The 27,946-nt window shown below is 41.1% G+C and overlaps 1 protein-coding gene across 1 annotated transcript; it reads right to left on the minus strand.

Moving 5' to 3' along the window:
* Positions 1-383: 383 nt before the first annotated feature.
* Positions 384-27,358, minus strand: DPT (dermatopontin). The gene is made up of 4 exons (XM_037390411.1): positions 27,048-27,358; positions 17,114-17,239; positions 6,963-7,070; positions 384-1,796 (listed from the first exon to the last, which is right to left on the minus strand). Exons 1-4 carry the CDS (start codon positions 27,344-27,346, stop codon positions 1,730-1,732), a joined length of 600 nt encoding a protein of 199 aa, XP_037246308.1. The 5' UTR covers positions 27,347-27,358; the 3' UTR covers positions 384-1,729.
* Positions 27,359-27,946: the final 588 nt, after the last annotated feature.

Consider the following 27,946-nt stretch of genomic DNA (forward strand, 5'->3'; position numbering starts at 1 on the left):
CAGAATTGAGAGCAGCCTAGTTATTCCAGATAAAGTTGTGTGGGAGATGGGTGTCCATCTAAAGCAGGTTCTGAGAGATGATCCTTGTACACCTCATTATAGGGCCTGGCCTTTCCCATCAACTCCCTGGTGTGAGTGCCTTCTCCTCTGGTGCTGTCCTGTTTGGAGCTCCCTTGGCTCCCTTTGCCTGTCTACCAGTGTCAGCTAACAAGCTTCTCCAGCATCCCTAGGCCTCTTGATTTCTCTTTCCCACTGTTACTTACATGTCTCAGCAACTGGCTCTCACAGAAACTCCCTAATCACCATCATGATCTCTGAGAATGACAGTGGGCAAATTAACAGGCTGGTATGAGTAAAACCAAGAAAGAACAAGGCTACAGCAATGCAAAACTTATTATTCTTTATTGGACAAGTGTAGTTTTAATGTTCACGCTTGAGGGTATGCTAGTAAATATGTTAAAAATGCTTGGAATGTGGAAACTGACTGGCCGACACCACTGTTTCCTATGAAGCTTTGCAACCTTAAATTGGTACACGGGGTCACCATGGCCCTTGAGCTAGCACCATCGAAGCCACTGCTAAATTTCCATTGACTTCATCAGCTGAGAAACAGCCCTAAATTCTGTTTTGTTCAAGACAAGAAATCCTATCTCAGATCTTCCTGGAAGAGATCAATAGTCTTTCTTGTTGGATTACAGCTGCACAAGTGCTGTGCAGTCTTGAAACGTGGTCAGTGTATCCTTTACAGGGAATGAGATCTGTAAGTTGGAGGAACAGAGGTCACCTAAGTCATTAGTTTTATTTGTCTGTTGTAAGCCAAGTATATATTCCTAAGGCAGATGGATATTGTATAGGCATCCATAGTGGAAACCAAATCCACCTGAAAAGTAGAATCCTGATGACAAGTGCAGTGTAATATTTACTGGGAGTGTGAGTGGCCTGACCTACTCCTGGGTTTGTCCAGAGTAGAGCTCCTGGCTAGCTGTATCATTAGAGACTTTTAAGACAATGTAACAGATCCTCAGTGAGGCTGGGTTAGGCTTCTGTTTTTATTGATGGATCTACCCTCATTTTAATCAGACATTGATGTCTTCCATTGTTCTAAATACCTGGAATTCATTGCCCTGTGCAGGCAGACCTTTGTTGCAATGGAGTTATGCTGGGGGCCGTAACAGGTGAGACGAAATGCAGTACATCAGAGACCTCCTGATGCTGCTTTCAGCACATTTTCAGCTGCTAAACACTAAGAAGCTGGTAGGAGTCACTAGGTTGGTTCCAAATACAAGAAGAAAAAGTCTAGTGGATGTTGGAAAGCTTATAGTATGTTTCCACCTCATTTGGAGTGATTGTGCTGGGAAGCAATTTATACAAAGTTGCTATGTGAAAGAAAGTTGTATGTGTTCAGAATGGCTATACATATATATAAAAAATGTAACTGTGCATATGCCATAGATTTGTGTATCATAAATGTGTATGTCATAAGCAATTTTATTTGGGGGATACAACTGCCAGTGCAGCTTGAAGGAATCCTCCAAAACTGCTGTTGCAAGCACGTGGGTTGGCAATTTATTTATTAGCTCCAGAGGGAAAGAATTATATCTTCAGCAGACAGCTGATGAGTGTTGGTGCTTTTTTTTTTGTGAGCCTACTTGCCCTTCTCCTGTAATTATTGACCCTCATCCCACCCTGTCCATCCCCACATTTTCCTAGTGGGGTACACTCAATCTTGTTAAACATTTTGAAATGGGCAGTCATACTCTGTCATCCTGCAGACAATGAATTTCCACTGACGATCCCTGCATGAGAGAGAGACAAGAGAGAGATATTAGTGAGACAGGACTGAAGAGGATAAGACTATATAAGTAAGAATAACTTTACACTAGGTATTGTGTCAACAAAAATATCCGTTTGCCATTAGCTGACTTTCCTCTGGGTGCTTTGTGCTTTTATGGGCTGGAAGGACATTAAATCACTCCCTTACAAGTTAAGAAAATCAGCTCTCTGAATAATTAGGTTTCTGAGCATCCTCCAGAAAACAATGACTTGATGGTGATCAGGCCTGAATCAACTTTAAATCAGTGACCAAGAGGAAAGGCGTGGTTCTGTCAAAAGTTATTGTCATGTGATATATTGCTCATGGAGGTGTACACAGTAAAATACGTGGGTGATTTTCAAGCCATTCTGAAGTGGGGAGCTGTCCACACAGCAAAAATCACTCTTTTGTTGGGTTTTTTTTTTTTCCTTTCCACTACTAGGTCTTCTAGCTGATCTCATTTAATATACATGCGAAGCGATCAATAGTGAGACAAATTAAATTCACTTCTCATCCTTGATCTGCACAAGTCACATGTGAGGCAGGGTAATGTTTGCGAGTGTAAGGAGAGTTTATGCTCTTCCTAGTTTATGACTAATTGGATGTCTGTATTCTCTCTCAGGAGAGTGATACGATACCTCTTAACTATTGTTAGTAGGAAGTGTAACTGGAGCAGCAGGATTCAACAGTGGAAGCTGTTGATTTAGTGTCCAATAGCTGCAGCAGGCTGCAAATTTCCACCTTAGCTTATTGTGCATTAACTTTTCACTTGAGAAAAAGCATGATTTCAGAGGATCAAATGCTGTCCTGCTGTGGAGCAAATGTTCAATTTAGGCTGCTTATTACCTGCTAACAGGAGTTAGATCTAAAGTACAGTCCTTGGAGATGGCAGCTGTCATATAAATTGGTAATGGGTAGTACTCTGAGAGGCTTCTGGAAGTTTGGATTCTGCTAATAGTGATCTCCTAAACCTAAGGCATGGAACAGGTAATGCTGCTGAGTGATTCAATAGGAGCTTGCTTTACAGAGCCCTGCTCCATCCTGGTTTTCTGGTGGCCAGCTCCAAACAGTGAGGAAAGTTGTGCAGAACCTGCTGCCTCTCAGGGATGTGCTGAGCCCAGATTTTGGTATTAACTGCTCTTGCGTGGTTTCATTGACTGGGTGAATCTGTCTTGGAATAAGATTAATTTGACTCTTAGCTCTGTGGAGGTGTAAAGTGTCTCATTTCAGCTTTCACGAACTGAGTTTTTTAAATTGGGAATTTACTATGCTACTTCATCAGTTTATGCTAAGTGTCATTTGGAACTGAGTCTGCCTTATACTCATCAGCGAGTCAGCGTTTAGTTATAGAATGTTTAGGTTTGGTTTTCTTTATGCCTTTCTTAGATGTTTTTAAATTGTAATTTCCTCATAAAACTGTTATCAAAGGTTAATAAAATGCAAGATTAATTTCTAGTTTTATTTTGGGAAGTCCTCGTTTGGATTATGTGCACGCTCTTCAAAGAAAGCTATTACCCTTTTGGTCACTAAGCTACCCAGAGAGACAAAAAAAAGATGCCTCACATGTAGATTAACAAGACTATATGGGTCAAAATTAAGGTCTGCTAAACTAACACCCATTGTCAGAAAGACTTTTAGATCAAAAGCTGAGTTCAAGTAATTTTTCTAAAATAGGGTATTGTAAAGTTAAAAGTCAAGTTCGTGAAAGTAAGTGTATTTTTGTTACCTGAATTAATAACAAGCTTTAGAGTACTCGAACAGAATAATTTCTGAAGTTGTAATTTAAGCTTGAACTTGCAGACACTTTAGTATTTATGCAGATGGTTGATGGCCAATAGATTTATGCATTTAATGTCTTAATTTATCTTTTTTGTTGTTTTTTGCATTACTTGAGTTTGAAGTTAAACATATATGTCCAACTTTTCAGGATGCAGGCAATTACTTTGTATCATTGGTGCTGTGTGTTTAATTCAGTAGTTATCAGCCTGTTTCCATTTGTAGATCCCTTACCGGTTTTCCAGTGCGGGTGCAGATCCTGTCAGGAATTGCCTTATGTGGCATACTCCAGAATATGTATGAACTTGCCTTTGCAGATCCTTAATACCAGTTTATAGGTCCCCCACAAATTGCTAATTTCATGCATTTTCCTTGTAGTCAATATTGAATTGTCACTTTTACTCTCCAGCTGTCGTGTGCTGTCAGATTTGAATTTTTGAAGCAATAGGCAAAATATCTTTTATCTCCAAATATTGCGGAATAATCTGTTTCCAGTTCAGTTAAAAGATTCTGTGAATTCCTATTCATACTGATTTTGGAAAAATCCTCTTTCTTTGGTTATATGAAACTTATTAGGCATCTATTATTTTGCTCAGCTAAGCTCAGTAGATATCCAACTTGTCCAGTATTTCAGATGTACTTACTGCTGGGGTATCTGGGTGTTGATCTATCTTTCAGTGATGATTTCTGAGCATTTTAGAAATTACCAGCTATTCAGAGCAGAGAACAGTTTTGTGAAAAAAAATAGCTAATAACAGTCTGTATGTGCAGCAAAGGGCAAGCTGTGGCAACTACTGAGCACGTCTGGTAATCCCCACCTCCCTGTCCAGGCTACTTGCTGCAGGTTGGGCTGTGAATGTTCCAGTGGTGCTCTCTGGACTCAAGAGTATTGTTATAAATATGTAAATATTAACTATCTCCAAAGTCTGTTGTCCACAAATAAGCACTTAAAACTTCTGATGATGCACGGCAACTCCTTCATTCGTTCCTGATACACAGGCATGGAGACTCACAAAGTGATTACAGAAAAGAAGGTGGGGATACCACTTTTCTAAACTTTCTACAGCTTTTTGCCAGAGGCATCACATACTCTCTCAAGTATCTGTGTATTGCAGTGACCTCAGTGATGCAATATTTTAGGGAGTAGGAAGGGAGGATATGATTTCTGTAAGTTTATTCAAAACCTCTAAAAATACCTAACTGTTTGAAGTGATTAGAAAAGCTTAAACTGAAATACCTTCAAAGGCTTTTTTCGTGCCTCTCGTTAGCTCAAGGACATTGCTCATCATGGGCTAAATAGTATGGACACAAGTTTAATATGCTTGAAAATGAAAAGAAGTCTCAAAATCTACAGCATGTTTACACAGACAAGTTGCAGGTGTCCAAGCTCCTGGTAGACTAAGACTCAGGATAACTTTTTCTGCTCCTATTCTGCCTCACTTAGCTGCAAAGAACCGTTTAGGATAACAAACTTTGCTGACTGTTGTGAGTATATCACTCAGGAGAGTTACAGCGTGAATCTGAATTATGAATTGGTGTAGCAGGAATTTTTTCCGCTTCATATGCTAGGTAACAGAAATTGGTTTTAGTCATTCTGGAAGCTGGGGGCCAGAAAGTTCATTGGCACAGAAAAGTTTCCTAGACTGCAATTCATGAAAAAATTTCTCCATGCTTTCCACCTGCTACTATTGCAGGTTCATCGCTGCTGTCACAGCAGTGGTAGGACAAAGGTGTTTGTGTATTCTTTCCTTCCCAGGTACTGTGATTCCATAACCTTGAAGGCCTGTACTCCTGCTGTACATCCCCATGATGCTGCCTCTGCTCCTGGCCAGTCCCTCCACCGCCATCCCCTTCTGAAAGCTGTGTTAAGCCTTTAGCAGTCACAGAAATCTGCTCAGAGGCAATTTGTTACCTCAACTGCTCTGTTTTCCGGGCTCATCCTTGTGATTCCTGACTACTCTGGTCCACATTTGATTGAAGCTGGGAACAGGGGAGTGCACTGTCTGTGTTACCTCCCCTACTCTGCCACAACCATGAGGAAGAAGTATTAAGAATAGCAGTGGGTAATATTTAAGAGAAAAAAAACAAACCAACAGCAAACCACAACAAGGATGTCCCTTGCAACCTTGGAAATTCTTTATCTAAAGGGATAGATACCTTTGAGTCAATTAACTGTGAAAGTTACTCTTCCGCTTCTAGGAACAATTTGCAGACATGGTTTCCATTTAGTAATAAACAGGCTAATGGATTGTAGCCAGAAAATTACAGTTATGGACCTGCAGCAGTCTGGCAATGTGTTACTATTTCTGGAAGAGCCACCTTACTTTAGGTAATCTTTTGGCTGAGAGATCCCTAGTGAACTCGGGCAAGCTGAGAGCATCACAGTCACAAAAGCACCTCGGCTTCTTTGGGTGTTATTAGAGACAGCTTGAAATGTTAGTGTGTTTAAACTCCCACTTCTCTTTTCTCTCCCCTCTTCTCCTGCAGCCAGTCTTGGCAGCAATACGGTGCAGCACACCTTGCCTTGCTGTCTGTGCTGTGTTTGATAACAAATGCTTTAATATACTGGACTGAGGTGTCTGTTATATAATAAGCATCAGCAAAGAAATAGCTCATGATGTATTAGAGGTCAGCTTGAGAGGAAAGAATCAAGATCCCTCTCCCAGAGTCAGGTTTCAGTGACTGCTTACACTCTCCTAGTAAAGAGGGAGAGACACTTCTTTTTAACTGAGCCGAGCAATTATGAGTCTGCATGACTACAACTTCACTAGCCATAGGTCCTCACTCAAGAGTATTAGCAAATGTCAAGTAATGACCAGGACTGATCAGGAAAAAGTAGTTAACTCATTTTTGGAAAGGGATCAGTTCCTGATGTTGCTTCAGATCTGTTAGAATTGTGTTGCAATGGCTTGGGCAATTTACAGCATTCACACTGCAGTTTGTATGGGCTTATCTTTGAATGCTGGCAGATTCCCTGTGCTTCTTTGCAAAGAAAAGTGGGCCAAAATAACTCTCTCATCCCTTGAAATGACAGGGTGTTCAGGCTGGTTTTATTGAGTTAGGTGAATGATGGTCCAATTACAGATAGGTGAGAAACAATACTAAAAATCTGTTACCCTTTGTGGAGCTCAGATTTAGCCAAGCCTACCATTGCTATATTTTTTACTACTCAGACATGGCAAATTATCCCCTTGTGCATGAAAATGCCCTGTTCCTGATACACCACCCTGGACAATCAGCCGCATGCACTGTGAACTTTGGTCTGCAGAAGTACTAGCCTGATGTAGAGTAGCCATGCAGTAGTCTGGGGGAAATAGAAAAAGAAGACCTTTTTTTTTTTAAAAAAAAAAAATGAAATAGATGAAAAGCAAACCTGTGCACAGCAGAGAAAGTTGTGGTTGCCCCACGTATGTAATGATCGTAGCTGTACATCATCATGTCCATATCTTCTCCATAGTGTCCTGGATGTTCTGTTGTTAACCTTTGCATTAAGGAAAAAGAAAATAATATAATTTACCATCTTAAAGAAAAGTTCAGTTGACTGAATGCAACTCAAATAGATTTTTCCTTCTTTGGAAATTCTTGTTTCTTAGCAGCACCACAAGACATAGTCTCACCTATGACACTGCCTTTTGCTTCTACGCAACTAAGTCATGTAGCTATTTGAGTAAATTTCAGTAAGTTTAAAAATGTTAAGAGCAAGTTGGAGTATTATATGTGTATGCATCTGCAGCTCTGGAGTAAAAGCAGCCTGAACAATAATGTAAAGCTTGTCTACTACTTTTGTCTTTATTGCAAGGATTTGCTCCATCCTCTTGTGAGTCTGGTTGGTTTGCTGCTGTAGAGTGCTGTAAATGTTACCAAGTCAAATAACTACAAGCATTTATCCATTTATTAATGATATTAAATGAATGTAGCCATTAATCCATTCCTTTGTTGTTTCTAATTTCTGCCTAGTTAATAATGTAAAAATATGGGCCTGGACAATATTTGTGCAGAGTATTTTATCTAAGGAGCTCAAAGTGCTTCCGCACTTATTAATCTGATTAGAATTATAGTTACTGCTTTCCTGGGAAACAGGCAAGTAATACTGTACTTGGTTTTACCGATAATGAACAGATGCAGGAAGGGACTGGGACCTTGACCAGTACTTTATGTCAACATTATGTTAGAGGTCAGGAATGGAAACCTGGCACTCATTTCACATGGGAGCTGACCAAGGATCCACGGGTTTGCAGAGCTCTTGCAGTGCTATGCCTTTGAAAAGAAATGAACAGCAGTATTTCACAGGTCATGCAGACAGCTGATGTGGACAAGGAGAAAGAGAAGAAACCACCTACACTGGCAATTGTTTGGATGGATAAATATATGGAGTCAAACGTATGCTCTGCAAGTGGGAAAATTAGAGCCACAGTTTTCAGTCCAGCTCCCATGAAAAGTCCAGAATGAGACCACTATGGATTTAAAGGGAACTGTCTCTGACCCAGACGAAGAAAATAAATGCAAATATTACAAAAAGCTGTTTCTCATGACATCTCACCAGTTAGCTGGTGATTTTCCATAGACTAAAGTTCATCACCTAAATGTGTTTCTGTTGAACCATGGCAAACCTAGTTTATTTTTTTGATTGAAGGCTGACATTATCATTTCTGCTTTTAGATCTCCCCTTGTGCTTCTAAATATATATTTATTTGTCAGTGTCAGAAAGTTTACAACTCTGATTTGAATACTTTTTTACTTTGACAACCTATGACTTGAATCTGTAACACACTTTTATGGCCCAAGAAAAGAACCTTAACCTGAGCATAAGCTGGTCCCACGGTATAGCCAGCTTGCTGAAAGCCCTCCAGTTTTAAAGAGCTGCTTTCAGGGCCCTGCACTCCATGCCCAGAGCTGTAATGGGAGCTAGACTATACTTCACAAAGCCTGACCTCTGCTACCTGGTCTGTATTTTGTCCATTTTCTTTACACAGAAATCAAGGCCTTGACGAGGACTTTTTTGCACACAGGAATCTCCCATCATTGAAGTGATGGATCTGAATCTTGAGAATATTTCTGGATCCATAGCCACAGGCCAAGAGAAACTGGGGCTACATCTATGCTAGTAAATTACACAATGCCAGAAAATGTTTCCGGGCACTGTAACTTGATTGCTTAGACATGTAAATTATTAGAACAGCCCCTGGGACAGTTTTAGCCCAGACCAACTAGCACAGTCTCAGCAGATATCTCAAAGACACAATTTGTGAGTTAGCTCGTGGTAGGTACCGTTCCCAACAGGCAGAATGTTTTGGAGGATAAGAAAGTTTAATGGTGTGTCTGCTCCCTCTGTCAGATGAGAGTGCCCATATTTAGTTTACCAAGTTGCAGCCTGAGTTGACTGATAGACACATCTTTGAATGTTCCTGGGTCATAGCAGGTTTTTAAAATCTGGCATGAAGACCAGCTGTGGACCAGGATTTCATTTTGTATTCACCCATCAACCCCAAGTTTGGGGGCTTTTTTTAGCTATTATTATGAGAAAACACTAAGACATGTTTATATATGTTCCACCAAATGTGTTTCATAACATCTGTTTGGCATTCAGCAAGGAAAATGTTCTGTAATCTTGACCAACACTATGTACTGGGCAGACAAGACTGTACAAAACACAAGGTTAAAAAGCTGCTTTCAGTTCTACTCAGAGACAGAACTGAGAGTCAGTCCTTTGACCTTGTTTCATGAGCCTTTTCTTCAGCTGAAAAGTGAATCCGATGACAAGCTTGTGAATTACTGTGAAGGGTCTTTCGCAGAAGCAGGCAGTGTTATTCTGAAGTGAATGCAGTAGCGAGCCTTCACTTAGCTTCCCTCTCTTTTCTTTCTGCCTGCTGGCATCTCCTCCTCCTTCTCTACTAACTTCTCCACATTACTATTGAGCTTCTTAAGGCTTCTCTGCTAAGAAATATTCAAAAATCAAAAATATGCAATTACCAAAAGTAAAGTATTTGGGGACTTGAGCTGCTCTGGATTGTCTTGTTACATAGACAGATGCCTACTTATTCCTTTTGTTCAGGAGAAAAAAATTTTAAGTAGTCCTATGACAGCAATGTTCAAGTTCACTTGGGTCTGTGTGATCTGTGTGTCTAATTCAGTTCTCTTTGATGTTTGCCTTATTCAGTTATGAAACTGTTCCATTAAGCCCATGCATCTCAAGGTCGTCTGGATTGTGCTGTATCCTTTAGAGGAAAATGCAATTGGTTGTCCATATAGCAGAGCTCTGTGGTGTGACCCAGCCCTTCTCTATTATCCCCATTTCTGGAATCCTGGGGGTAAGTTGCACAAAATGTATCTGCACTGAGAGATGCTGTAGCGTTTAATGCATAGGGATATTCAGTACATGGTTTTCTCTTCATGAAGGGGAGAAAGGTCATTTAACTCAGCCATTAAGGGTCTTCTTAAAGTGGTCTGCGCAGCACAGGACAGTGGTTCCCTCAGCATTTGTGGTAGCTTGGTGTGTAAACATTATCAAGTGCTTAACTGAAAATACTATTTTACTCTATAATGCATATCAACTGTGAACCACCTACGAGGACCCTACAGACAGGTAATTTATTTACAAATGTGGTAGCATTTGTAAACCATTTGTGGCAATGTATGGTTTATACCTGAGAGGAGTCATGAAACAAGTGAAAGACACTTTTTGCCCTAGTTGGTAAGGGTTTGCCTGCCCACAGGAGTCTGGACTCCTAAGGAGTCCAAGCCCAAGGACAAGACCCCTTTGGGAAGAGCCACTCACAGTAACCTGCATGAGGGCCCTGTAAGCACTTCTGGCATTGACCTCTTGGCAAAGAAAACAGGGATAGGGGAGCAGTGAGAAGCTTGGGTTTGCTGAGTGACAAAGTTGCTGCTGCCACTTGGGATGATCTAAGGCCTCTAGGACCAAGCTGTTGTGCTTGTGGTGCCTGAGGGGGTACATGAGGGAAGGCCCTAGATGCAAAGCAGCTGTGAGAAGTCCTGTGTTACACTGGTTGTGAGACCTAGGCACTGAGTAATTTAATGCCAAACAAATCTCAAGGAGGCAGACAGTCTGTGTAGGGGCTATCAGGGTATATTTGGTGGGATTGCTTACTAAACCCAGATATGCACAAAGGTGTTAAATTTGGGGAAGGGCTCGTAGGAGAGAAAGTAGTAGTGTGAGACCTTTAGCAAGTGGTAGTCTTTTCAATCCATATAAGCTATTTGCAAGAATTAATATAGGAAACAGAGGAACTCTGATTTGGCTTTGCAAATCCACTTCAGGTTAGTATCTGGTGTATGATGTTTGGACATAAGACACTTGGAGCACTAGTGGCATTGTCAAGAGAGGAGAAAGCAGGTAATTCTACATTAAAGACTGGGAAAGAGAAATTTGTGAGAAGGATGTAGGTGGTTTGGCATGTGTGTGGGAGAGCAGGAAAACCTGACAGAAAAAAGTTTTTTCACAATAGGGTTTTCAACTGGTACAGAGTTGGTGTGGGATGGTTTGTCTTCTGACTGGTTTCAGCACCCCACCCATCCCCACATGTTTCTAACGTACTTTACCATAATCCTATAAGCCTTGCTCAGGGTATGAAGTGTATTGAAAAAAGGTGTTAAATATTTAACAGAGTTACCATTGTTATTATTTTAACCTGAAGCTAGTAATGTTGTTTATTTTCCATTGTGAAGAATTACTATGTTAGAGACTAATAGAAAACACAGAGTTACTCGTTTAGTACTCAGAAGAATGTTTTGTACTAATCTACGGTGATCCCTAGCACTCTTCAATGATTGACTTCAGATATAGTTATCATAAGTCTGTTTTCTACTGATAAGAAGAGCAAGTCACACCAATGGCCTTATTAGTATTGTACAGCCTGCCCCTTAGAGAAGTAAATGGGAACCATGGGTATGTCTAGCCTCCGGATATCAAGCAGACAAAAGAAATGAGTCTTTTAAAATATCAAAGACAGTCAGTGGTAGAGCTCAAGGTTTCCTACTCCAACTGTTGAATATACTTATTCCCTGCTAGTAAGTACATTGGAGCGCCTTACACTTTCCACTTCTTGTGCAACTACAGTGCTAACAAGATGAATGGCTCCTCTTTAACCTTCATTTTCCAATTTGCTGCTGAACTCTTCCTCTAACAATTCCACAGACAAAAGGAGCTGTTCCATTTCAAGAGGAAAACATAAGCTTTGACATTAACTTTCTGACCTTTGAGGACAAGGAGTGTCCCCTGAATAGCCTTACTGTTTCAGAAGTTGTTTACAAATGCTTCAAGAATATGGCTCTCCTAAAGGACAATATTTTTTCAAGAGCCATGAGCCTGCATGTTATATTCGGTCAACATGGGAATGTTAAGTCTCTTTAATCAATTTCAGTTCTTTCTCCAGCTGGAAGCATATTATGCTGAAAAGCTGAAAGGTCTTAGTAAACTGTCTAAAGAGATTCCTGCCAATGCTTCCAGTACAGAACCCAGATTGCTGGGCTGCCAGGGAACTAGAGATGTCCTGGAATTGCTCTAGAGATGAGCAGTTTTCTCATGTGGCCATGTCACATGCATTTTGGGATTGAGTTCAGGCTCCAAGCTCCAAGATCATAGATTCACCTAGACACGTCACTGCCCTTCTGTTTCCACTCTGTTGTAGTGAAAGCCACAAACTCTCACAGGGCTGAGGAGCCATGAACCCAGCTGTGGGGACCATGGTTCTTCTTGAAGGCCTACATGAGCTAGTGCAATACTGACACAAGTAGCAGCAGAGAGCCCAGGGCACCTTATGCCTATTCCTCAAGAAAAATGTCTGAAATACATTTGCTTAACATTGGAAAGCTGGCTAATGTTATTTCTCCTAAGATGTCTCTGGAAGATAGTCCTGGAGATTGAACTGTAAGGTTGTATTTTCTGGGATATAAAAAAAAAATATCAGTTAAATACATAAAAAAAATTAAGGGGGGGGGGGGCGGGGATTGTGTTGCCCAGAAGAGCATGTTTCCACCACATCTTTTCTAAGTTCACCTCCTGCTGGATTTGTATCTCTGCTGTTGGTAATCTCTGCAAAACCTGCACAGGATCTCATCGGTTTCAATATGGTAGCAGGTTGAACCAAGAAAACAAATAAGTTCTTTAAGCTCCATAACTCTTGGAAAATGTAATTGTTGCCTGGATAATGTCACCATGACAGAGAGCAGCCACAGCTCCAGACAGGCCTTCTGGCACTTGGACTGCTGGCTGTTTGGAGAGGGGAAACAGTCATAAACAGTCTGTGCAGACTTGGGGCTGTTCTGTGACATGTTTTCTTTTGAGAGTATGGAGTTGAGCTTTCAATTTCCTGGTAAAGAGAAAAATCTGAGCTCTAATGGGACCACTTAAGTAACACTGTCTCTGCATCTGCAGTGGATTTGTTTCCTTTATGATCTGAATCAGCACGCAGTTTATTTTACTGTGGTAGCATTCCCTAGCCAGGTAAATAACGGGAGCTTTTCTGCTTCCTGTGAGGAATGTTAATTATTTCCAGTGTGGTAAAAACGTCAGAATCCATGACAAGACTTGGAATGGTAAGGAAGGAAACAAAGTACTTGTAAAAATTAAAATAGCAAGTGCAAAACTATGAGACTAGAAAAGACTAGTTTGTTTATTTTCAATACGGCCTTACTGTACAGGTAAACTGAGCATTAACGATGAGAAGACGAGCTATGAAACAGAACTGCTGGGTTCTTAAGAATAAGGATGTAGATGCTACCAAGCAAAGTCGTTAAGCATGTATTTGGCTTTAACCATGTTCTTAAGTTAAGCAAAGTGTTTAAGTGTGGGTTTCAGTCAGCATGATGGTGTCATAAATTAGTATTTCAATAAGCATTAGCAGGACTCAAAAAACACAGGGATGTTCCAGCTGTAAAAATTTGGTCAAATTCTAATAAACCATTTGAGTGGCTCATATACATAGAGACAACCTGTCTTTATTCATTGTAGGGAAGACCAGCTCATTTCAGAAGGAATGTAGTCCTGAAGAAGTCAAGAGAATTGGTGCTTAAGGATCACCTGTCTTACTGCTTTTATATTGGCCATAGAGTCCTCTATGGAGACAACTGGAAGAAAAAGGGATCGAATACCAGGATCAAATACCCAAGGTGAGAGCTAATTTAAAACATAGTTTTGTTATGCCTCAGTACTGTCGGTTTTCTCAAAAATGCCTTTATGCCCATGTTTAGCTTCATAATGAAGGACTAATTGCACATTAAAATTCAGGGCTGCTGAGAAATTCTGCAGTCTGGATTGTCTTTGAATATGGATCTTCCTATGTTCGTACATGATCCAGGAGGCATCACAACCATTGCATATTTTCCTGGTATTACTTTTCCACATAGTCTTATACAAATAGATGCCTTTGCATGAAATTAAGCTGCTTCAATGAAGAAAAAGGAGTCAGCAACATGTTAATAGCCATTTTTCCACTAGTTTACTGACAGCTAGTTTCTGGAACAGAATAAATACCATTATAGGTTGGGGCAGAAGCTGTAATAAATAATGATACTGTATATGCACACACAGTTTTGTTGTGTCTTACAAGCATATACATTTTGAGGTCCTACCTGTGGTAGCCCAAAACTGCTTTGCAGATTGTTTGGAAAACACATTGTCTCTGTCAAATGTATCTTAAACCAGAGTGCAAGATACAGAGTAGAAGTGTGATGTGTGAAAACTATTTTGTGACAATAACTTGGAAATGCGAATGGGAGTGAAGTTGTCAGTGAGATCTCCTGGACTTAGGGAATGGGAAGTTTAGTTGCTATACACTGAAGTTTCACAATTCAGACAAGTCACATCTGTGGTAGTAGAAGTGGGTCTGAAGCATGGGGTTTCATGCTACCACACTGTAGTTCATGTTGCTTGTATGTTAGCATAACAACTAGCACTCTCCCAGACACTGTCAAGGCAGGGTAGAGGGAGTAAAACAGAAAAGAAAGCATCCCCAGCAGACAATAGGCAGGAGACCACTGTTTTGGAGAGGAGATTTTAGCTGCTTGGTGTAGGCCCTCCAGCAGAACAGTCCGCCTATTTGGAATCACAGGATAACTCTGGCAGGAAAGGACCTCAACAGGCCTCTGGTACAGCCCCCTGCTCAAAGCAGGGTCAACCATGAGGTCAGATCAGGCTGCTCTGGGCTTTATTCAGTCAAGTCTTGAAAACCTCTGATGGTGGATCCTGCACATCTTCACTGGGCAACCTGCTCTAATATCTCACTGTCCTCATAGAAGTAATAGTTTTCTTTATATCCCTCTGAACAGCAGTCCTGTCCTCAAGCACATCAGCTGTTCCCCCCAGTCTGGTGTCATACGCAAACTTGGCGAAAGCGTGCTCTGTTACCTCCTCAAGGTCATTGATAAAGATATTAAGTGGGATGGGTCCCAGGGCAGACCATTAGTAACAGCACTGTGCTTGTAATGGGCAGCCAGGCAAGGTATCTACCCTTTAACCACTACCCTCTGAGCCTGTTATACCACGAGTTTTTTAGCCATCTAGTTGTCTGTCCATCCAGACCATAACATCCTAATTTGGATAACTGTGTGTAGAAAGAGCTTGTACCTACCTTGCTGACTCCAAAGTCAGAATGAGACCTTGGAAGGAATTGGTAGAAATATATTGTAAGGAGGCACTTCAAGAGAGTAACTCAAACAAGGCTCTCAAGTAGAAGAAATGGTATGACAGGCTGTCCAGGCTGAGAGTGGATATGGAAGTACCAAGATAGGCCAGTAGCTTGAACAGAACAAAGTAGGCTCCAGATGGACTGACTGAGCCTGGTAATACAGGGTACAAAATGATTTTATAATGAACCCATAATCACAAACTGTGCACCAGAGGCTTTTTACAAGGTGACAGGTCTTCCTAGGGGTTTTTACAGCTCTCCCCTCTCAGAAGAACATGAGCACATGGGATTTCTACCCTGCTTAGAGGGAGAAACACTTCATCTGCCTTTGAAATGCTGCTTTTTCTCCATGGAAAAACAATAGCAGCTGAACTGTATAAGGCATTCTTTTTCAAGCATAAAAATGGAGTGTTGTCACTGTTGGAAATACAAGGACAGCATAGGAGTCCTGTGCAGCTGAGGTGAAAACATGAGATATCAGTACCCCCAAACATTTACATTAGGGTTTGCATTACTCTGAATGCCAATTTGCAAGGCAGAGACAAAGCTGTTCCCAGTTGTCAAGACGACGTCTGAGAGAGGCAGAATTGCCAATAACAACAAAAGAGGTCAGAGATTTCTGCTGTCTCTCTGAAAATACATGCGATATGAGAGGGCTGTAAGAGAGATTGGAAGAACTGCTTAAAAGTTAGAGTGAGTTTCCCTCAGAATGAAGAGCCTGGGCAGGTATGTAAATAAACCCCCAGGTAGAGAACATCTGTAGGCAGTGTAGGCTGGAAAGGGGCAGAAAAATGATCAAAGGCTTTGTTACAGAGTTCCTGTCGTTTAAAATCTTTAAAAATAATAAAAAAATTTCTTTTCCTCCTGGCTGCAAGGAGACTGAAGGATGCAAAGCAAGGCACTGCTGTTGTGTTTGGTCAGTAGCCAGCCAGACCAGTAAGATCAAAGGGCATGTAAATAGTTTGTATGCATCTCAATGGGAAGTTTACTTCAAAGCTGAGTTCTGGAAACAGAGATTCAAGCACAGATTTCCCCCTCCTTTTTTTCTTTTTTTTTTTTTCCCTAAAGTGCAGTTGTGATTCTTTGTATCAGTGATAATAGCTGTATTATAGCCCTGGAGCATAACATCATGAATTCTTTTATGCAGAATGAACAAGGAGCAGTACGAGCTTTCTTAACACACTCTGCTTCTGTGCTTCTGTCTCAATTTAGAGAAACCTGGGAACACAGGGAAGCTCGGAATGTGTAGTTAATTTTTCCACAGCCTCTGTGAGGTTGCCACCACCAGTTGTGATACTGTGTTGGAGTGAGGCCACCTTTTTTTTTTAGGTTTGGACTATGATCAGTAACTCATTTTGTCTTTGGTCTTCAAACAGCCTTGAGATAGGGAGCAAGTTGTGTGCATTACTAATACACAAATCCCAAGTTGTCAACCAGAGGATATTTTTTCTGAGGTAATGGACAGTGAGTTCACTCCTGTAAGTCATTGTGGCACAATTGTGAGGTGCAGGAATGCTCCTACTCCTGTAAATGTGCTGGATTTACAGTGGGGGCTGTATCACCACTTTTCAAGTGCTGTTCCACTTTGGAGACTTCTGTCACGGTTGCCAGCACAGCTAGGCTGCTGCTAGTACCCAGACCTGTTCATTTAGGACTAGCTACTGCATTGCACTCATCAGCATCACTGTGCCCTCATTCTCTTCCCTTAGCCATGGATCCTCAAGAATCCTGTTACCAGACTGGAAATAACTTGGTTAGACCCAAAAATCACAGTTAATTTTTTCTCAGACAAGGCCTTTAACAGGCCAAGAAGCTAAAAAACATTTATAGGACTGCTGGGGAAAAAAGGCTAATGGGTTTGGTTGCTGCTTGAACTCACCAGCATGAATACGGGCATCTCCGGCTATAGCGGCAGCAGTAAAATTGCCATTCACGGTCAAGCACAGATGGAAAATACTGACTCTGGAAACCAGCCACCAGCCCATTGTTTGAGCAGGTTTGATACCTAATAAAGAGGAGAAAGAAGAGAGCACATAAGGAAAACATTAGATTCCTTGATAGTTTCAAACATTTCTGAAAACAGCGTTAAAAATCTTGATTCAGGGTGGAAGCTAAGGGTTTGGCTTTGCATTGAGAAGCACTGTATGCACCATTTTGTATAAGAAAGCAGCGCTAGTTAACTAAGGATGTCTTAACATTTATGTTGCACTTTAAACTGTTCTAAAGTATTTAATCATTCCTGCATGCTGATCAGGCAAGAAGATTGTTCTGGTGTTGACCTTCTCAACTGTTCACAAGTCATGAGACTGACTCCAAAATAGTCCATTAATACTTTGTTATTTTGTCTTTGTTGGTATTTGATCATTTGGGGTTCACTGGAGTCATTTTTTCAACTGCTTCTCTACACAAAAGAAGCCTTAGAAACTCTTCTATGAGAGAAGTTCAACAATTTATTTTATTTTATTTATTTCTCAATTATCTGTCTGCAGGAGAAGGCACACTTAATTCAAAACATTATAGGCTTGTGATGAAATTGTGATTTGCTAACAATCACACGAAGAGAACTGAGACTTAAATGTTATAAAATTTAAGACTCACATAAATTTTATGACTGGATTTTCAAAAGAAAAATGTGCTGCTTCATGATTTCTGTGCACTCAAGAATTATGTCATACACATAAGTATTGCCTTCAAGTAAAATAGACATGGTGTCTAAGTATGCAGATATGTGCTTTTCTTTCTGCACACCCTGCAAGCAACTGGACAGTGACACCCGAAGTAATTCAAGTGATAATCAGTTTGAATAAGCTTGCTTGGAGACTAAAGACAAGGAGAGCATGAAAAGAGACAACTCATTAACTCAGCATTTGAGTGCTCATTCTCTCAAGCCCCTCCTAGGCTTATTGTTTCTTTATTGGAGAAAATTACAGGGATTCAATTTCTTGTATTTCCTTTCCTTTTCTTTACTTTCTTTTTCCTTCATCAAGGAAAAGTGGCAGCCTAGAGCCATAGCAAACCTTCCTTGCGATACTGTAAAATCAAATACCTTAATATATCCAAAAGACACATTCAAAAGAACTTTATGATTAACAAATACCAAAAAAATTCCCCTAGTTTAATTCAGTGACCCGATAGTTTATTTTAATGAGCCTGGAGAAGGGAAAACACATCATCTAGCAGAGTTTGGTGTTTGGAAAGTCGTTCACTTGCGCATACAGGTGTTAGTGCTCGCAAAGCCTGGGGCTCAAGTGTTTGTATGCATAAACTGAAAAACTGATTGGTTTTGACCAGTGCAGGGATTAATTCCTCAGTCTAACTTTCAGCTTCTGGCTTTGAACCAGGGGTCTCTTCTATATGTCCCTTCCACTGTGTTCTGTTGTTCAGACGAGTATTTACATTTGTTTGTATCCCTGCATGTCCCACATTGCTGGGGCCGCACATACTTGCTGTGCTTTCTGAGACTCCTTTGAGGACCTTCAGAGTTAAGCAATGATGGGGACTCTGAGTTGCTATGGTATCACACCAAGTAAGGCAGTTTGGCTCTCACTCAGAGGATTTCAGCAGGACTTTGATAGGAAGTTGCTCTGTTTTTTGGCACATAGGCCATGGGAACATATGGCTAAGACTCTGTGTAAACATATTGGTTAGCTGCAGATGATTGGTGTTATCCTGGTGGAAGAAAGGTTGATACACAGAAATATAGGGAATGGTTGTACCTGTTGCAGGATGAGCATTAATCTGTGTAACAGAACCAAATTTGTATCTCTTCATCTTCTGCCTCTCCCCCTTCCCAGTTACATGCATTTTCACTGCTCAAGACTTGCGCCCCTGTGAGGTTTTCTAGATGTTTTGCATAGGTGTGATATCAGGAGCATTTTGGTCCTCTTTTTCCTTTGCACTTCCTCCCAGTGACTTGGCATTGCTCTGCAATTTCTTGTCCCCATCAATCAGCATTTGATATTCCTGCCCATACCTGTCTTTGCAGGATGTTATTCCTTCTTTTTCTCTCCCCACTTGCTCACATTCAGTCTGGGAAGACATGCCCTCTTTCCCCCTCTCTCTGCCCTACAACAGTTTTTATTTTCTTGAACACCTCTACTAATACAGTCTGATTTTGATGGAAGGATTCATTTTGATAGAAATGTCACTGATGGACCCTTCTCTTTATAGTGGATTGAAAAAAGTCTAGCTAACTTATACACGCATGTAAACATGAGAGTGTTATTTGGACAGCAAACTTTAGGAAGTTTTGGTTATTTTTGATCCTGATTCTATCCTCTCATGAAAAGTTTATTTTAAAAAAATATTTTTGGTGTTACCTTAAAAATTAGTTTCCTGGATGGGGAGTGTAACTGGACATAAGTCATGTCTTATAATTAAATTTCCAATATATTTTAAAACATTCCCAATAAAATCTGAAATATAATTTTAAGCTCATTATAACTTCTCCCTCTCTACTTCTGTCTTATACACACAAAGTCCTGCGATGTGTTATTCAAGCTCAATATTGGGTTCAGTGAAAGAAAGATACTGGGAACGCTGAAGTACTTTTTCTTTAGCTTTGACATAATGTAAGGTCCCCCACCCCACCGACTTTTCTAATTTCAAGTCAAATCTAGATATTCCTGGATGAAGAGATGCTCCCAGAAATTGGAGTATTTATTTGTGAGCTTATAAAATCTTTTCTTTTCTTTCCTTTTCCCAGCTGGCATCTTTCCTACAAGCAGAAAATAATTCTTCACAGGAAACAAACAACCCCTCCCCACACACCTTTTTAGTCAGTTGCTCTATGCGCTAGTCTGAAAACAACTTTAATATGTGAGGATTTCTTCCTTCTCTGTTAAATTTGCTAGTCCTGTCACAGCAAATCCTGCAAACCAGTATGGTGAAGAGAAACTAGTGATTCAGGACTTTTGATTTATAGTCAAGTAAAAAAAAAAAATAAAGCCTTTTTCACTAGACCCACTCTGTGGCACATCTGTTATAGAGGATAATTCAGTATTCAGAGTTCATGTCACTGGGTTCTCCTCACTCATAAAATCCTGACATTGCAAAGAAGAGAGGAAGATACTGCTTAGAAGTTGAATGCAGAAGAGTATGAGAAACTGGCTGGGACTGTGTGGGATTAAACTTGGCAATGGATAGGTTGTTTTGTTTTTCTGTTGGCTTAAGTTGCATAGGTTGTTTTGTTTTTCTGTTGGCTTAAGTTGCAATGCATGAAGAGTTGCCTTTTGCATCTGGTACTGGGAGAAGAGGAGGTGAGCTGGCTGGTAGGTGTGGGAGTGGGAAGATTGGTGGTGGTGAAGGTCAGGTGCTGTTGAATGGGCAGCTGCCCTTCCCTTCCCTTGTTTACATCTGTTGGAAATAACTGCAGTGTTTCATAGAAAGTAAGTAAACAATGCAGCCTTATTTTGGGAGGAGTTTGGTGTAATAATAGGGATATGGTAGCTGAGACTTTCCTGGCCTGCTGCAATTGCTGTGAAGAGCCCCTCCTTCACCAAATCTTCTGGACTGGTTAATGAGTGTTGCACAGCTGAGTTCTGTCATGGCAAGCACCCATAGTGTACATCCATGTTACCAGTTTAGTTCAGATCAGGACTGCTTTCCTTGTTCATCAATGAGCTTTTATCTGTGAGATCAAACTAGAGCTGGTTTGAAACAAATCCACTCAAAACACATATGTGAATTTTGGGTCCATACACAAACTGTTTCACCCTACAGATGCACGTAAATTGTGCCACATTATTTGCAAACATTGATAATAGCCTCAGTGGCCAAGCGTGTACCTCATTGACTCAACAGAGTTGTCTGCCAGCCTGAAGACAAACACTGCTTGCAACAGTATAATAGTTTTGGGCATTGGCACCAATTGTGGTGACACTTCATAATTATGCCCTCATCTTATTTTTACTCTTTGCTCGACAAAGCCCCAGAGTGTTGTGCCCCACCTAATGCTGGTGCTGTGGTGTACACCTCTCTCTAAGGCCCCCTGTCCCTCAGATACCTCAGGAGTTAGCCTAAGCGGCATGTTGTCCTGAGGGTGACAACCCAAAGAGGAAGCCTGTTCATTACAAATCCCCTCAGGGAAGCCCAAGTCAAGATGCCATAAGTGCATCTGTTAGACTCTTTGTTGAGCCCCCGCTGCACTGGTTGGCTAGCACTCCCTGAAGCTCTCTGGAAACATGCAGAGTCTGATACATTGCTCAGTAGTCACTGGGTCATGCTGCATTAAGGGCAATTTGTTCCTTACAACGGGGTAACCTGACAGTGTCATTCTATGTACTTCAAAAAAATCCCACTGTTTTGCTGTAGAGCAGATGGCTTCTGTAAAACTTGCATCATTAATTACTTTAAAGCTATCTCTCTAGAGCCTGTCGCAGCAGAATGGATCTGTATATTATGGAGATATATCAGATAAGGCAAACTGACATAGAAATAATTCTGCATGCTTTCATCTGCAGTCTTCCCTGGATTGCATATGGAGAGAAGTGGCCTAACCTTGTGCAGCCAGTAAGACCACAGTTAGAGTGTGAGAGACGTTTTTAAATGAGACATTAGATAGACTGTTCTCCTGGAGTGTTATTTTACCAAAGTCTGTTCCTTTCACTATCCAAAACTTAATTTCCTTCTCATACAGTTGTGGAGGGGAGGCCCAGTCCTGCTATTCTGAGTTATTTTTTTGTAGAGTGCCTTCCTTTTCCATAATTTGGTTAGTGGCATGATGAAAGCTGATTTAACCATCAGGCTGTTACAGATGAGTGGGAAGACATAAGTGGCTGAGAGCAGGCTCAGGCCACTTGAAACTCTGGCACTCAAAGGGAACAACTTTTCCGTGTTTGATTAGGCCATGCTAAGTCTCCGATGGTCACTCCTATGAGGAGTCTTCACTATCTTATGGGATGGTGAGATGTCTTATCATGACTTCCACATGCCAAAGGCAACCTTACTGCCATGTTCAGCTCTTTCTTTCATTTAGGGGTCAGTGATGACTTTCTTTCTTTCTGCTCCCCACCCAGAGGGAAGGCAAGGCCCTATTCACCCTGTTGATTTCTTTTTGACAGTCACTGATGAGGTTTCCTATCTACAGAAAGAATCCTCCTCAAATGCTCCCACTGGACTCGGTCCATTGCAGCTGTGCTAAAAGCTCATAACACTATTGCTTTAATATAAATCTAGGGTTTGGAAGAAAATTAACTTGTTTGCGTAGATAGCACAAATGGGAACATTGTGAAAGGGCAGCTTGATTATTGTGTTTGGGTAACACAGTCTCAGATTTGAGACTTGGGATTGGTCAGACATTGAGAACAAAACCAGCTCCTCACAGATGTACCCGGGTTTGCTGCCAGTGCCTGAACAGAAGGCTCCTGCAGACATTTCCGTTGCCCATGAGTCTGTCTTTGCACTAGTTTGTAGGAAATAGGGCTTTATTCCTACTTGAAGGATCTGCATGTGTGTTTGTGCACTTAAAGAGAAGGCAAAGGAGAGTGAGAATGGGACTAGGGAGGGGGAATCTAGGTATTTGTTTTCTCCAAGTCCCATCCAAACACTTTCTCAGAAGTCTAAACAGGGAAAAGAAGCAGTAAACATGCATTAAATACCACTTGGCTGGAAACGTTTCTCCTCTGTGCCTTAAGGGTAACCAGGAGTGCATTGGGGATGTGGCATGGTTCCATCTGCATCATGTGGTGTAAAACAAATGCTTTCTCTTGGAAGGAAGAGTTGCTTGTCTTTTACTTGCAAACTTTTGGTTGGTTGGTTGTGTGATTCCCGTCCTTTGGTATGATTACTTTCAGGCAAGAAAAATAGTTTTTTCTTGAGTAATTTGTTCAAAGAGACTGTAGAGAGAACTTTGTAGTATTCAGCAAAGAAGTGAAGAACAGCCTCACCCACAACCACTCAGAACTTACCTTTTCTTAGGTGCTGAAATATTTACCCAAGGTCAAGCTTCCTCCAGTACAAATAGAGCAAAGAGCATAAGCTTTATTCTGTCTGAAAAGGCAGGATTCCATGGGATGTCACAGGATACAAACATTTAGAAGGATTGTGTGGAATCACGGGATGTCCTGAACGCTTTTCCCTACTTCAGACTTGAGCGTTTCCAAATTAGCCGAGAACAGATTCTGCTCCCAGTATTGAATAGCATCTTGGTTAACAGGTAGCCATTGCAGAAGTAAGGTGTTGGGACAGATTCAACAAAGCTTTTGTACACTTCCTTAACTTTAAATGTATTCACAGATTAATGAAGCTGAGAAGACATCCTTGATCAGGTGATCCAATCTATTGCCAAAATTTTCCCTGTGAGTCTTGTAGCATGTTCACATGTTTCTCACGTCCATTCAGCAAAACGCAAAAGAACATGCTGCCTTCAGAAGTGTATGTACATATATCCTTAACTTCAGGGATGCATTTATTAAGTGGAGTACCTATAGTTAGATGTATTCTGAAATGTCAGTAGGTAATTTTAGGCAACTATCAGAGATGATTGGTCTTCATGAGTCTGCTTCTGGAGAGAGAGAGGTTGCCCCAGAGAGCAGTTTTCAGAGTACCCATTTCTCTCCATTGACCCTGGAAGGGGGCAGAGGTGATAAAGTAGGCATCGTGATTAGACACCTAATGTGGATCTGGGTAGTTGCCTTCTTTGTGTGGAACACATTTTTTCATATCTGTAAGATGCAGTCTTATACGTTTGTTCCTGGAAGTCCATATAATACCTAGAGTTAGTGTAGGAAGTAAACTTACCTAAACAGTGGTTTCCTCCTGTGCTCCAGTCCCCCAACTCTCCTATCGCTATGCTCCCCACATCCATTTCTGCCATTCCCCTCCTGTGCTAATGGCCAAAAAAATTGATTTAGTTGGAGACTCTTTCTTCTCTCTGCTTTATGTTGGCACTTCATTTTCTCTCTAAAGCTTTCATTGTTTTGTCTTTTCTAAGGAAATATTTCTTGGGTTTCTCTCTGTTGTGCAGCTGCACAACGGTCAGGAATGGTAATTTGTATAATGCCATAAACATAATTTGTCAGAGGTCATTTTTTGGTGTTTCTGCCAGACTAGAGTTTCTGGGACACGTCTGAGAAACTGGAAGGAATTCAGAGGAGAGCTGTAGGTATCATCAGTGCTTGCTTAGGAATGTTGGAATATGAAACTTCCAAAGGAGAAGAATGGAGACATGTTCTGCCTGAAAGCAAAAGCATGGGTGAAGGTCTGTGAGTGAGGGAAAGACATAGCTGCTACCTATTAATAAGTTAAAGAGATTTTACAAAGGATGTGGTGTGCTTGTTCTCAGTACTTAGTGAAGGCAGGACAAAGAATAAAAAGCCTCAATTACAGCAGAGGAAATGTACCTTAAATTTTGGGGAAAATCTTGTCAGTTTTGTAGTTATTGGTGGTATAAGTCATTGAATCTCTCTGGATGTGATGTGCAAAGTGAGACGAAATACCTTGTGAGGCAGAGCTGAAGAAGGAATATATGGCAGTTCATCCTGCCAGGATGGGGAATGGACTAATGAGTTCAGCAGAGCACTGTGTCAGCTGACGTGAGGGTGATGTATTGCTCACCAACAGATTGGTTTGTCAGATCAGTGGGGAAACAGAGGTGGCCAAACAGGAACTAATGGTACAGAATGTGACTCATATTTGTGGCCACTTGATTACTAAGTGAGTCGCTTTAGAACTGGGGATGGCTCCAAATTACACTGAGCTGGGCATGGAAGAGAGAGAGAGAAAATAGATGCAGCTATGAGAAGCAAAATTGCCAAGAGAGAAGGTCTGGGACTGTCAAAGGCCCCACAGGCTACATCCATGCTGTCACGTTAATCTGAGGTTTGAGCTGGCACTCAGACACTCCAGGCTGGCTGCCTGCTGGCCCACACTTTCACTCCAGTCTGGGATGAGCCAGCTGGGTTCTTGGGCAGCAGTGTCTGGACACAGCAAGGGATGTGCTGGCTTACAGCAAGCTTCTGTCCGTGAAGCACTGTAGATGCAACCAGCACAGCCCTGGGTGCAGAAAACTGCAGAACATAACCAGGCACAGCTAGCTAAGATTTACAGAAATAGCCTAAGTAATTAGGAGCACAAGTTCACCTTTGCAAAGGGGTATGTGTTCCCTTATCTCTTTGGTGTATTCCTCCCCCAGAAACAGATAGAAGGAAGTAAGAAGGAGATCTGTGCAGAGAAGACAGATAGATGTAAAAGACAGAAAGATGGACTGGAAAGGTGAGCTAGGGAAGAAGTAACTAAAATAACTCCTAAAGCTAGGAAAGAGAATGAAACAGTTAAACATATTAAAGAGGGGCTGGAAAAGAAATACATTTGGGGAAAAGATAGGGTTAGCAGAAGAAAAAAATGTAGGCAAGAAAGACAACAAAATGGAAAGATATCTTTAAGAGGTGAAGGAAATAATATTCAGATAGTACATTGTGGATATAGTCATGCTAAGCATACGGAGCATGGTGATGAATACAGCCCCATGGTTAAACAGCAGAAGAAAACATTCTGTATAGATTTACACAGTATCCTGTTTGTGAGAAGTGAACTTGAGCAATTGCTGACAGGGATTTTTAGAAAGAGAATAATAATTTTATTTTGAACAATAGAAAGGTCTAATTTAAAATTACTGTGCAATAAGTAGAAATTGCATCAATGTATGAAAAATGAAGAAGTCATCCAGGATTATCACAGTGTCTTTCTGCCTGTTTTGCAGCCCTCCCCCTTTCTTTTCGATTCTTATTCCAAAATTAAGTATAGGGTCAATCTTTTTTTTCCTTAGCATTGCATCAGCCATATGAATGTGTCACGTGGTAAATGAAAGAGTATGAATAATTCAGAACAAAATTTTGAATCATTTAAAAAGCAGAAGCTTCACATTTCATTGCTAACCTGTTCCCATATAGCATGAAATCTACAAAAATTACATTGCAATTTCTGGAACAAAACCATTTAAAGTATTTCGAAGTATTCTTGCATTCATTTCATTTTGTCCAAAGAATATTTCAAACTCAAGGGTTTCCAAAACTGTGTTTCACATTTCTTCAAAAAAACAGAAGATAATTAAATACTGGGTACATGCTGCTTAAACGTGAACTATCTTTCCAGAAATTATTGTGGCCATAAAATGTGATCACCTTTGCCTCTAAGGTTGATGGAAAATGTAATGTTTAGTTAACCAAAACTGACTGTATTAGGGAATTAACGTGATCCTCTGCTATCATGATCATGCATATATATGCGACCATCATTGCTTGTTAGTGTGCATTTTTGGCTCCTGTAATACCAGCATGACTAGAAAACAGCCTTTGACTGTGCCTAAGCCAAAAAGCTTAGCAACAAAATCACAAAGAGAAAACCCAGTGCAATACAGAGACGATTTTTTTTTTTTCTAGTGATAAGAACAGGAGGATGGGGTGAGGAGTTCTATAGTTTGTTCCCCAGTTTAGTCACTGATTCAGTGTGTGGCCTTTCAAGAGGGACTTTATCCTCTCCTCACTGAAGGTTCATGCCTCATTTTCCTCAGCTGTGAAAAAATAGCAAGACAGAACCACTTTGCAGCTGAGGTGAGTGACCAAGCAACACAGCATTTCTAAAGCACACTGAGACCCTCCAGCAAGAAGTTGCTATAGAGAAGGCAAATGTGATGCTGATCATCTCACACACATGCATCATGATTAATGAGTCTAAGGCAGTCGTTCAGGGCAGTAAAGCTGCTGGTTATGATGGCATTAATATGCATTTGCATTGCTCTGACCACAGTATTAGCACCCTTATTCCACAGGGGGTAGCAGGGCTGTGCCCTCCAGGGATGGTTGGGGGTATCCTACCATTCGGTTCCCGCCCTGTTGATCTCTTCCCACCAGCACTCTGTCGGCTCACCAAGGCTCTGTGCTGCTGGCATGCAGGCGTAGTTCCACAGTCTGTCGGAGCCTTCCTTCTTGTTGAAAACACTCCTGACAGCCACGATCACCTGCCCATGTGGGCACTGGAAGTTGAAACCCTGCCGGTACACATTGACCCATTCATCGTTATCTCCATAGTTGTAGGGACCGTAGTAATAGTCACTGTACTGGCCCCATGCCACGGTCACCAGAGGCAGGAACACACAGAGAAGGACGAGGTCCATCCTGAGGATGTTCCTGGCTTAGAAATGCCCTGCTGGTTTGTTGGGCTGGCCCTTTTATATCTCCTCTAACATTTGGCTTCCAGATGTTATGCTTCCAATCCAAGTGCAATGTGTCATTGCTTAGCAAACCTCTGAGTTGCAGACTCGTCCAATTACTTTTAAGGTGGAATTCCGCAAGTACAGTAAGTCTGCAGGCCATAAAAGCAGGGTCTTCCCACGACCACAAACCGTCTATGAACCCTTGCTGCAGAGCTACTGTATAGAGCAAGATGCGCATTATAACTGTCACAGACATCCCACTTTCATCCTCAAGACAACAGTCAAGTTTGAAAACTATTTAAAATTAAAGCTAGATTTGAAGTTATCATTTTCCATCATTAATAACATGCAACAAAATGTGGTCATGTGTGTGTCCCCACCTTCTTTTCCCTAAATATGTGTGACATGATTCTGCCAGTCCCTAGAAAGAATGGAATTGGGCAAGGTGGGGAAGTTCACCACTCCTGTTGTAAAAAATCCTTTAGACATTTTGGTTTGGTTTGGTTGGAGGGAAGGTGGAGTCTGAATGACTGAGACTGACTTTGCATGGAAACACCCCAC

This window comes from Falco rusticolus, chromosome 5 (genome assembly GCF_015220075.1).
Source record: "Falco rusticolus isolate bFalRus1 chromosome 5, bFalRus1.pri, whole genome shotgun sequence".
In the NCBI taxonomy this organism is placed as follows: Eukaryota; Metazoa; Chordata; class Aves; order Falconiformes; family Falconidae; genus Falco; species Falco rusticolus.

Bases quoted from the DNA above. Each gene is read 5' to 3' on its own strand.
- DPT (XM_037390411.1), bottom strand. From the start codon at position 27,346: ATGGACCTCGTCCTTCTCTGTGTGTTCCTGCCTCTGGTGACCGTGGCA. The intron at 7,071-17,113 runs GTGAGTTCAAGC...CTTAATGCAAAG, and splicing joins AGATGCCCGTATTCATGCTG to GTTAACAACAGAACATCCAG. The intron at 1,797-6,962 runs GTTTGCTTTTCA...TCTCTCATGCAG, and splicing joins ACTTTCTCTGCTGTGCACAG to GGATCGTCAGTGGAAATTCA.